At 32.8% G+C, this 13,657-nt stretch overlaps 1 protein-coding gene across 1 annotated transcript in view; it reads right to left on the bottom strand.

The window, feature by feature from the left end:
• Positions 1-792: 792 nt before the first annotated feature.
• Positions 793-13,657, bottom strand: part of LOC100573263 — a 49,507-nt gene continuing 36,642 nt past the window's right edge. The window contains exons 3-4 of the mRNA XM_003241094.4: positions 7,204-7,426; positions 793-4,367 (exon numbers count right to left, since the gene is read on the bottom strand). Of these exons, the coding sequence (XP_003241142.1) occupies positions 3,698-4,367; positions 7,204-7,426 (893 nt within the window). The 3' untranslated portion in view covers positions 793-3,697. The remainder of the gene's footprint in view (positions 4,368-7,203; positions 7,427-13,657) is intronic.

Raw genomic sequence — 13,657 nt, 5'->3', positions numbered from 1 at the left:
GTAATATCAACTTCTCGATATAGGTATAAAGATGCTTTTATTAAATACTATAAAACATTTTTATAAGTAAGGTAAATACTAAATGTTGACGGTTGAAGAAAACTGAAAAGTCATTCATAATAGAAACTCATAATATTAAGTACGTTCACGTTGAACACCATCACCTAAACGTTAAAGTGGTGTAGATCAAATTATAAATATGTATACCTATACATATCTTTAGTATATGGTTTTCAGGTTTCGAATAAAAAATAACACTGAATGTCACTTAGTTAGACGTACTCGTTATAAATTCAGAGAAGGTACATCATCTAAAAAAAAAAATGTTTTGACAAAGATTTTATTCGCAACTCTTATATAGTTATATTATGTGACAAAATATAGTAAAATGATTAACAGGTTTATAATATTATAGTTATTATTATTGTTATACAGAAGAAGATAATAAATTAAGTTATGTTTTTTTTCTTTTAATCTTATTAATTTATAAAACACACATACATTGAATATCGATTATAATATAATAATAAGATAGTATAATAATATATTATTTAGGTAAAACTATATTACTATGTTTTCGCTTCACTACAGTAAATCTATGATTTTAAGTGTAAAATGTATATAACTGTATAATATATCATGAAACTTAATGCTAATACTAACTGAAATTATGTATAAACATTGAAATTGTGTTGTATAATATAATAAGCTTCTATGCCAGATATCATATAATATTATTATACATAAATAATATTCTACAATAGAGCGTAGTACAATACAATAAAATTTATCTTTATTCTTTGGTATCTCTAGCCTAGTAGTTTCTATATAATTAGAAATGCGCATTTCGTAGGTATTAGTATAATAAATAGGATATACGTAATAAGTAAGTAATAACAATAAACATTTAAAATATCTCGTTTGGTTGTTAAGCCAAAGATCACGATAAATCAAAAATCAATAATATAAATAATTCAACAAACAAAGAAGACTTACACAGTAATATAATATTTTTTATATAGTAGTGTCAGACCACAATAAATTATTGTAATATTAACACAACATATTATTATCCTTAAATGTCAACTATAAACTATTTTTAAAAATGTAATTTTTCTCTACATAATTTTAGACTAGAAACGTGTACATAATAGTGATGGTAGTGTTAAAAATTACATATTTACAATAAATAATAATAATAATAATAATAGTAAAAATAGTTATAATAACATAAAGCTGTGGGGAGGAAAAACATAAAACCCGTAAGACATTAAGACATCTGCAAAATGCCAGCACTCATAAAAATGATTAATAAGAGATTTGATTATAATAATATATTGACACAAGCTATATGGGTGGATAGTAATATCGTTTATACATTCGGGGAAACTAAAACTGTGGTGACTATACAATTTATCATTATAGCCGTAAAACGTGATTTAATATAAAATAAATGTGTATCATTTAAACATAATATTATAAGGATAACCGACTAGTGAAATATAGTGTAATTATAGTTACTCCATGTAAGAACGGCGTAAGTGCAAACACGACAAAAGTATATATATTATTATCATACTAAATATACAACATTTTATATTTATTATACAAAAACGATTTAAATTCTCCCTGCGGAGGGGAATAAAAATGTCATAACCATCATACAACTACATCTGTAGTTGACAGTTTTGATCGTGTCTCGATATTTTGTACGCACATATAATATACAATGGTTGTTATAACTTTAAATAATTATAAATTTATTATAACTTTATGCACACTGTGACGGTAATGAAATTAAACACGTATCCACGAACGTCATTAAATCGACTTGTTATCCGGTATAACAATGGTGTTCAAAAACCACAAATATAAACAAATTATTTGTGGATTAACGATTTTTAATAGATTCATGGAGTCGGGTGTATAACATCACCATAATCAATAGTAAAAACACAAACGTGATAAAGATATTATAATATTACGTTTCATTTCTAAAATTCTCGTCATTAGAGAACTATACTCTGAAATAGATATTTGTCGACTGTTGAATGATTCAATTCAGTGTGGGTATAATGTAAAAATGTAAAAATTTGGCCGGTTTTAATTTCATATAAAGAATTTTAAGTAAGAAATATTATTAGGCTTGTTGAATGTTGGATACAGAGAAGTCAAATAATACAAATGTTCAGATAAAAACAGAAACGTGTTACGTAAATCTGACAATCAGACTCGTTTTGAGAGGTGACGAAGTCTCAATAGAAAGATGAATGCGAAACTCGCATGTATACTCGTGTTTCCGATGAACGACGATACTGTTTTACAAGTCACAACCGACAACGAAGTGTAAACGTGTGATTAAATCGTGTTTCCTAAACAATTACTATGACCATGGTTAAATTAGTACCTATACTGACGTTGGAGTGCTTGTAAATAAATTGTTTTAGAAGCGTATCGAAACAAAATCACATCGAAACAACCTACACGGCGGAACTCAATAAATTCAATTTGGGAGTTTTTAACTGCGTATAGACGCGTCTCACAAACATTCTAATAAGACAGGTATAAAGTCGCTTCATTTTCATTTTAAATAAACTTTCAGATTGTGTGTGATCATTTTTTTTCAAAATATAATATATTAAAAACTCCTTTTATGAGGTAATATTTTTGCGGTTGATAAAAATCGTTTTGGATGTCATCCGCTAAAGCTGTGTCCGGATTATTTATATAGTGGTTTTCGATTCTATAAAAAAAAACAAAACTCATAATGTCGTGGTTTTTCATTTAAATATTTTTTGTAACGATTTAGGATAGTGTTGATGATGCACATGGGTACACGTTTTAGTTTAAATGTGGCTATTTGAAAATTATCATTTACATATTATCAATCATACTATTATATTGTATTGTTATTAATTGAAAGATTAAAAAAAAGTTTTTGTTAAAAAGAGAATCTATTTTGTTTTTTCAATTGAATAGAATTGATTAATCGTTTGATATTCTAAAGCAGTCGCAATAAAAACGAAAGCAATTTCTACAAAACGATCTAAAATCATCAATATTTGATATTTTTGTGAATTATAATTATGTGTATGAAATTATAACGAGCGGAACTCGTCATAATATACAAAATCCGAGCAATTTTAGGATGGGTTATGGTATAGGAGGGAAATGGGCTGTAAAGAACACGACGAAAAGTTGCGCGAAACAGAGGGGAAGGCTAAGCGCCCGGCCACACTCTGCTCTCGGATACGAATTTGATTGACTGCAAGTATGATGCACGGGAAGCCAGGCATGGGATTGCTGATTGGTCGAATTGGATGTAGTCCGAGGGCCACCTAATGGGACTTTGCCGCCCACGCAAGTGAAACAATAAATTGTGAGCATCCCGTCTACGGGAGAACAACAGAATCGTAGATATATTTTAATAATAAACTATATGGTGACAATTATTAGTGGAGTACCTATATAATATAGGTAGAGGTGGTTAAACAGAACTTACCACGGCGTCGGTTCGAAATGAAAAAAAAACATGCGGGAAATTGGGTTACACTGTGTGTCACTACGTCATAATAATATATAATATTACAATGTTATCATATTATGATATAATACTATCACTAATACCATTACACACGATGGGGTCGGAGGCGGTGGCGGAGGCGGTCGGGACAGGAGCGAAGACTTCGCACGTGGCTTAACGTCGGGCGGCGGCAGTGGCAACGGCTGCAGCAGCGATCGTCTGCACCGACCGGACAACGACGGCGGAGAAGGACGCGGTGACGCTGGTGGCGCCGGAAATGGCGTCGGCGTCGGCGTCTTTAGCGTTCGGGGTGTCATCGTTGTCAACGCCACGGTCACTGCCGTTGCCGTAGGTGTCGGCGTCGTCGTCGTCGTCATCAGCCACCGAAGACGCTGAAGACACGGCGGCGAACGCGTCACCGGGCGGAGGTAGGTCGTTGCGGTACTTGTACGCCACCGACTTGCGGGCGGAGTAATAAAGGTCGGCCGTCCGGTTAGCTTTCCAGTGACCGTTGCCGGCACCGTCGCCGGGCACGCGCAGCCGACACTCCACGTCGACGGTGTTCCGTCGGCGCTGGTGATGCGGCTTGCTGTTCCGATACTCCTCAGCGTCCTTGAGCGACACCACGCTAGTGGCGCTAACCGCGTACTTTTTGTACTCATCTTCGCCGGCCCTGTTGCCCCTGTACCGGTTCCTGAACGCCTTTGGCTTGGCCGTGGTCGTCGTCGTTGTGGTCGTGGTAGATGTCGTCATCGACGCGGTGGTCGTCTGTGCGGCGCCGTCATTGGTCTCGTCGTTGTCCCCATCGTCTTCAGTGACCACCGACGTCACGGAATCCAGTGACCTGCACCCGGACAGAAATCAATAACACAGAATAAAAACACTATCAATCAATATAAAGTAGAACTGCATATATTATGTTATTATAATTATTATAATAGATATTATATAACATTGTATTAGTATTATTATAATATGAATTGACACTCTTAGGTTAGGTTAGACACTCTTAGACACTCTAGTGGGTAAACAATTGTTTAGCAATCTTATTTCATAACTGTCAAGTTCAATCGCCAACAGTATCTAAATTATAATTTAAAACCCATGGTACTAAAAACCTCTCGACTGAGAAACACGAAACAAATATATTATTATAAAAATTTAAAATGTATACATGGATATAATTGTAATAGAACAATGGTATTTTGCCAAAAAGACGCGAGCTTTATTTTCTGTTCGATTTTAACGGACCTAAACGACCAAATTTTACAATTTATATAAACTAATACATTATTAGATCATATTTGGCACTATCAAAAGTGTCACTGATAAAATTTTTATTTTTATAGGTATATATTATATTATATCCATTCAACCTTTTAAATCGCTATCGTAGTTATTACACTTTATTACTGTCACATCAAACAAACCGCAAACTGCGTATAAACTATGCAGCATGACAAGATCGGCTTTCACCCGAAATCGTTTCTACACATTTTTTATAACACAATTTTTATGTACTTGACATTTTATACCATGGTATTATTTTCAAGTTAAGAAAATATGTCTTCAATATACGCAACTGATGCTTTTCGAATAACCTAACATATATTCTATATAAAAAAAAATGTGATTAGTTTTTAACGTGTTTACGATCAGGACACGTGTATTTTTCGCTCAAAGGGCTACCCTCATAATTACAAAGTAGTTTAACCCACGTAATTGGTATTTTGTAATTGAATAGGGTTTGTGTGTGTGTGTGTGTGTGTGATAGAGTGTGTGACGTGCGCCCAGTGTGTACCATATACCACCATGTTTATTTTGTTGCCGCCAAAGATAATAATCCGGGTAAAACGACAACAGTGACTAACGAATCTGCACAACCACACACACGTGTATCGTTTTATCTACGTTCGAAGGGTGTTTTAACTATATTATATTCACTGGACCGAATATTATACGTACAAAGTATTGTTTCACATAACGTCAAATAGTTAATAACACTATTTCCTACGTCAGAGATAGGTATTGGATTGGATTATATATACAGTTCACTATCGTCTGTGCCATTGCTGATTACACTACTATTTTGCCGAACGTGTTGCAATAAATTTCATTTGAATCGATTACTTTATAAAATGTGTTGGGAAGTTATTTTTTGGTGTCGAATAAGATAATAATTGCGTGGTACCGGCTGTATGACATAAGCGCCAAAGATATAAAAAAGTAATATCATCTGCACCATTATTAATATTTTTTGTAATTTAAAATCGTCAAGAATCTATGATAATAAGAACTATTTATAATTGTAAAAATCTATATTTTTGTTCATTAAACAAAATGCATAAAACTCCTTTATGCATTATACGCTACTACTTTTATAAAATTGACTTGCCACTATGGAATACCAATTATTATTATTACTAACAATATATAATGTTATACCACAACAATTTGTTATCCGATAATACGATAAAACATTTGTTGATTAAGATTATACGTTTGGTGTTTTTGAACGACATTGGTACCTAGTTCTAAATTTAATATTAGGAGTGAAGCACACAATGTCATGTATCTAGGATTTTGGCGCTTTTGTACTACACAATTAATTTTTTTCTCATATTGTTTTGGCGCGTATGTTTGCCACCGGTGGTAGGTACACTTAAGTGGTAAAATTATAAAACTATTACTTTTACTAATATAAGTGTTGCCATGCATTTCCACGTATAAAACTACGAAACTGAATTTTATCTGAGCCCTAATAAACGATTTCATAGAAATAGCATGTCATATTTCGAATGATTTTTTTCTCTGCATTAGCTAACAGCTTTCTATTGATAGAATTATAGATTTTTTTAAAGTAACTTTTTATGGTACATCAAAACTATCCGATTTTCTACCTATTATAGCAGGTGACTATTGTATGTAATAAATTTTACTTATGAACGTCACCGGTGTTGAAAAACTCAAAAAAACGCGCGTAATTTTGTAGCCAGAATCGCAGAATAGAATTAAACGGTGTTTTTTTACTGTATAATTCTACTGTAAACGTAGTAAGTGTGTCCAATCTGCATATTAAAATAATACCTATTCAACATAAAATATATAACATCATAGGTACATTATATCAATTAGATAAATATCCGCTCAATATACGATTTCACTAAAACCCACAGACATAAAATGCAGAACAAACGTAGTTTTTGATCGCGTGATGACGACGGCGGAGAGTAAAGTAAATTATAAAATATGTGCACTACATTCTTGCGCGATCTGTTTTTCGAAAAATGGAAACCACTTAGAGTCAAAGAAATCCGCAGCCTCAAACTTAATAATATTATAGTGCTTTTACCCATGGGCTTATGAAATTTAATTATTTCGGGTGTTTGCAAGCGCGCGTCTTTTCGTCTACATCGCCGACGGGCACGCGTGGTATTATTTTATTATAATCACGGGGTGAGGACACGCGGTGAGCAGCAGAAGAGCATGAGGAGGAGTTGCGGTGGTATTGGGGTGGATGGAAGTAGGAATAATAACTTTGTAGGTATATTAAAAAATGTATTTTTTTTCTAGGGAAAAAAGTCGAAAACGGCGTAAACAAAAGCCACAAGTACCCGTAAAGCAGAAATATGCGAGGAGAAATAATAATATATTGTAGTAGGTAATTATAAAATACGTACACTCCATTCACCCAAATGCTCATGGATGGCTCGGGATGCATGCCGGCGGCGTAGCACGTGATGTTGATTTCGGTCGGCCACATTTTCGGGCCAGTCGGTGGAGCGCTGCTGGTCGTCGGCTCAGTAGTCGTGAAATTCAAATCTCCACCACTGCCTTCTGCGATATCATCCTCGTCGTCATCGTCGTTATCGTCGACGGATATTTTGAAAATTCGTTCGGGTGCTAAAAAATAATAATGATATTAAAACAATAACAATAGTAGCTAAACCCACAAATCCAACTCAGAGATCTTATTTTCAAATTCTGAGATTTTTTTATTAATTTATCCTGTGGTAAGTTAAGTTCTGAAAAAAAGAAGTTTCTTATTTTTTGTAAATTATCAACCAGATAGTTTTTTTTTAAATTATAATTTGTTTGAAATATATCAGAATTTATAACGTTATTTGTCTACAAATGTGGAAATCATGATATTTTTAGTAAATCACGTTAATAACCGTATAGAATGGTAAATGTCGATAATAATAAAGATTTTAATTGGATACCGGATATTTATAAATTATGATTAAACTGTTTAGCTGTGACTGAACGAGTCAGGTTCAGTAAACCATCAATCGCATGATGAATCAAATATGCGCGAAAACTGCAGGTGGTTCTAACTTCTACCCTGGGTAGTAAGTTATGTTGTGGGCCTTAAGGGTAACTGCGGTGCTATCGCAAGACTGATTTCAACAATAAACGTTGTACCTGCCGTGGGGCTGACAAGTTGTGAAACAGTAAATGTTACGGAAGTACTTCTTGCAGTAAGAACAAATAAATTATGACATAATATAATAATAAAACATCATTTTGAATTTAAACAAATACATTCCACCAAGTTTCAATTCATATTATTTGGGATACACGTGAAAACCTATACTGTTTAGCAGTAATAAAACTGTCTATGTATTTGATATTTTCTGCACTTTATTTATCATAACATAATTATCTACCTATATAATCTTAATGTTGTATACTTGTATGTAGAACCATTAGCCCTCATATGATACTCTAAACTTATTGGCATTGACTATTAGTAAATTAAGATTGATAATTCAAAAACTGCTCGATTGAATTTCGATTTTGGTCATGTTCTAAAAATCATTCTTAATTAAAAAAAAAAAAAAATGTTATATACCACCAAATCTAAGTAATTTAATGCATATGATCCATAAATGCGTTCTAAGGAATTCCAAAATTTCAGAATTTGAATAAACCTATAGTTAAAGCATAAAATGCAGGATTGAGCACCGTGTTTGATGGATCACCCTATATAATAAACTTGACGTAAAAAGTGTTATTTGTATAATATTGTGTGTAAAAAATTCTCTCTCGTGGCCTAAGCCCCGTGGTAAAATACAAAGTTTACAAATCCGAACGTAGGTAGGAGTTGTACACTTGTACCTATATAATATAAATGTTACGGATATGTAGATTTCAGATATTTCCGTGAAATGCAAATTTATGATTATAATATTGTATTTTTCGAATGATGACGACGACGAGACGTTCTAAAACACAGTAGGACGTATAATATTATATCATATAGTTCTCCCTCATGCGCACAGTGCACGCACAAGTTGTTCATGGGATATTATTCCGTGTTTTTTAATAGTCATTTGTTTGCGTAATAATCTGTATAAAAAAAAAACCCCTAATATATGTACAATATTAATCTATATGTACATGGATTTACATTATACATAGATACTGTACATATATTATAATATTGATGCATAAGCAATATCCATATTATACGTATATATATTTAAGTATATTGTATGCACTATAAATATATATATATATATATATATTATAATACTGTTCTTGTACGATTACCGTGTTGCATAAATGTTATGTTTTATCTTATAAACGCAGAATTTCGCATCAACTGTACCTATACTATGCAAGAGCAAAGACAATCGAAAAATACACTTTTCAAAATAACACCAATACACGTGCTTGATACCTATATATTATCTAATATACCTACAGTACAATTTGTTTACTCCGTTTATTTGTTTTTATTCAACGGTGTTTAGCTGCAGTGGATAGTTGGTTTGATGTTTTAAAATTAATGGGTAGGTACATGATATTATTATTATGCATATAAGGTTTATTGGTACCGTCTTAAAAGCATAATGAAAATTGTTTTTCAAAAACGAATGATAACGAATAACGTTACTGTTGTATGTCTATGCTTGCACTATTTGCATACTTAAACCAATTATATACGAGTATAATAGTATATAATAATATATACCTGAATATCCGCATAGATATATAGGTATTGAACTATCTACTAGCTGTCGTGTGTGTAAACATCGGGGTCCGTTGTTTTTTTAGCATATTATATACTGCATCGAAAGAAAGAGAGAAAGGAGTGTTTCTGCAACGCACCGTAACCGATAGGGTTGGTTTGTGAAAACAACATAGTACGTCTTACGGTCGTCTTGTAGATGGAACGTGTGTATGCGAAAGAAAAAAATGTATACAGAAAAACAAAAAAAAAAACACGTCAAGTGATCGGCGGGGATTATATTATACTCTGATCGATTCATACACGTCGGCCACAGTGAATAATAATATTATGCGATACGTAGATAACTCTATAATTATAGACGAGCAACAATAGATGCGTGTCTAGAAAGTTTGGAGACGCTAAATTTTCCGTGTAAATTCAACCCGCGATAATATAAGTTTAGCAGCAGTTGTAGGTAGGTGCATATGACGTGTATACACTGTGTATAGTCATATGTAAATATACATATATTTACATAAAACGAATGGTTAATTAAATTAATCGCGGCGTGTTATCAAATATAGGTATAGATACTGAGAGCGATCACCCAGGCCGCCGTAAACGAATAATCTTGGGGTTCCCAAACTTTCTAGACCGATATACGCTATATTATACATATAACAATGTATATTTATGTATTTACAGTATAGGTGGTACTCGTAATGGTATACATAATATAAAATAACGGCGGCTCAGAAGTTACGAGCTGAGTCTTGAACGCAATATAGCTATATCAAATATAATATATATATATGTGTGTGTGTGTGTGTGTGTGTGTGTGTGTGTGTACAGGACCCCTGGGGTGACGTGCACACGACAACGCCAGACATATTTTCCGCAAGACGTTTTCGATGCGTTACAGCCATTTCTACAATCCTATTTCATCTCAAAAACGTAACGAAATAGACCGTACTAGGTATATATTATAAATTATAATGATATATATTATTTTTGGTGCTGCAGAAATGAAAGTTTGACATGCGATTATATAAAATATAGTAGTGATAAGCTATAAAGTCCCTTCACAGACACCTAAAAATGCAAATATATGTATTTAGGTAAGTATAATAGGTACTTTGAAAATATGTATCGCAAACTAGTATTTACAAATTTACAATTTTTTAGATAACACTTTATATTTGATTTATAAAAATATATCCATTTCATTCAATATTTTAACATTAAACACTTTAAAAAAATGTTCCTATGTATTTTTGATAGTTATAATCCATCTCGTAAGAACAATTTATGAGGAACCTTGTATTCAATTAAAAGCTTATTTACTCCTACTATAAAAATTGTATCATACATTCAAATCAGTCCTTATAAATCTAAATAATTGAAAATATGGTCCTTGAGTAGGTATATTTGAAAATTCCAATAGTCAGAATTTGAAGGAATACAATACTACGAAAGGAAAAATTGAGATTATGCATAATGCTTGGTGAATCATATTAGATAAATATTATAATATATAAAATTATTGTCTATATTGATGTAAATGTATATTTATTACAAGTGATTTGCAAATATTTAAATATATCAACTTAGTAGAAGAGTGTAAAGGAAATGTTCGCACATATTAATTAGGAGAAAATATGAGTGCTCCCCCCCAAAAAAAAATTGGTCCCAGTTGCATCTATACCCCCCTTCCCTTGAGTACCAATGAAATCCGATATTCTACCAGAAATCACCTACAAAGAAGGTTTATTAGTTGGTCAAAGTTGTATTTTACTGCATGCTCATAAAAGTAACGTAAATAAAAAAAATCGCATAATTATGGTCGTTGTAAAACGAATAGGGGCATTTATCGCTCCGTTCAAAATCTAAAATACGGTTGATTAACGAGTTTATCGAAAATTGTCAGACATAATACAGAATGAATTCAAGTCAACCGACAACCCACCGGATGAAAAATAAATGAAACTATAACATCCTTTGTTTTGTAGGCCAGCCACTATATAGTTTGGCTACAAGCTGTAATGCTGTAAAGTATCTGTAAATTACCAACAGTTGCGTTCTAAAAACGATTCTAGTTTTGCGGTTTATCTCGATTTTCCTATTCAATAAGCGTTTAGAAAATCCTCAAATCACATTTTTATTTTTGGAGATTTCGATTTTATTATATGGTCATGAATTAGGTTAGGTAAGGACTAAATTTACTCGTTATATTAAACGTGAATATTGTTTTCAAATTTCATAAAACAACGAATTCGTAGTACATTTAACCAAATTATTGTATAATTTTCATACAAATAATCGGAAATTATGAAACCAGAGGTTAAATATAAATCAGGTCGAAAGCGAACATTTTTTTTTCATTAAATATAATTAGCACTCAGAAATAAAAATCAAAACACATTAGTAGTTACGTATTGCAAAACTAATACAATATGTTTATATTAGTTATTACTTATTAATATATTACTAAATGGTTTGATGTTACTCGCGTTATCGCCCGATTCCGATCGTGTTAAAAAAACTATGAGACTGAGAAGAAAAATATAAAATATGAAGTAAACATTGATAATAATCTAAGAAACAGAATACGAGAGAAGCATTGTATACCCGAAATTAGCTTTTACGTTTCAAGTTAATCATTCATGCAAATATCTATAAATAATAAATAAATTATGTATGATATAACGCACATTGGACAGGTAGTGGGTCCAATTTCTCGGGCCCAAGTGAAAACTTTGTTATTCTCTCTAATTTATAATTTTTTTAATACCGCACCCGAATTAATTAGGACAAAAAAAAATTTATCCCTTCCATAAAGCAGCTCATCGTTGGAGTATAGCGACTGTGCGAGTCCGTTCGGGCAACGTAATAAAAAATAATGTGACGCGTGTTTATTGTGTTTTCTATAGGTCCGGTAGGTACCTGCAGTTTTTCCGGCCACAGTCTATATAATATATATATTACAGCGTTATCGCGCTCTATCCATAGGTATATAATAATATTATATAATATACATTATACGGCTTATAGTCTATAAATACGAGCAAATCCGGTCGAGTGTATAATAATTACTATATATATATATTATGTAGGTACCTATATATCAACCAGCGATACGGCCGATCGATTTCCACTATTCGCAGTTTGCATGTCCTCGCGGAGATGACATCTTCGTCGCGCACAATTACGCGCACTGTCGATTTGGAAAAATTCGCAGCGACTCGGCAGCTGTGTGTAGGGCCGCCTAAACTCTATTCAAAATCGTCATAATTCGCGTTTATCGTTTGTATACAATAAATCGTATACACGCACACAATATAATGTGCGTAAATTGCAAATATGTTCCCAATCTTCCTTTCTCGTCGGCCATCGATTCGTTCATAAGCCTGCACCGTTACGCGTCGTATATTTTACGCTTTGGCCATTATATTCACTTCTACGCGCGTCCTAAACAATATTGATAATCTAAGCTATATTATCTATGTGCGTGCCGACCACGGAAACAATTGATAGAGATCAATACGGCGCGACGACGCATCGCGAGTCCGCACGTCGTCGTTCGCGGCTTCTATATTTTTATTATTCATAATATTATGTAGGTGGTAGGTCTTTGCTCGACGAGAAACTGCGCAGTACATTGTATATATACTATTATTAATTGTACAATGTACATTATGTTGTATTGTGTATGCGCTCCGAATATGTGCGAGTCAAACTTTGACAAAGACGTGAGTTTCCACCGCGCTTTTCAAAAACCAAAAATTCAGGTTTCGAAAATTCACTTTACAGCGGGCGGATAAACGCGTTGAATTTCAACACAAAATCTTAACACATCTTTGATAACATAATATATTACGTGTGTCTGCTTATTAAAATAAACGTGTAGCCGTGTGTGGGCACATGTATAGTTTATGTATAGATACTTTGCGAACACCGTTAAATCTGTGATCGGTAGTTTCAAAATTGTACTTCCATATTATACAAATCGTATGCGCACATTGTTATTTATATTTGAGGATATTTCAAGCAGTTCAATTTATAATTTATATATACGCTTTCCGTTCACGTCGTGCGGCGTATTTAATTAACCTGTCTTCTACAAACTTTGGTTGAACTTTGTATTGGGTAGTTATTTTAAAAAATTCAATTAATCT

This window comes from Acyrthosiphon pisum, chromosome A3, assembly GCF_005508785.2.
Source record: "Acyrthosiphon pisum isolate AL4f chromosome A3, pea_aphid_22Mar2018_4r6ur, whole genome shotgun sequence".
Classification (NCBI taxonomy): domain Eukaryota; kingdom Metazoa; phylum Arthropoda; class Insecta; order Hemiptera; family Aphididae; genus Acyrthosiphon; species Acyrthosiphon pisum.
This window is presented reverse-complemented; position numbering and strand designations above follow the sequence as displayed.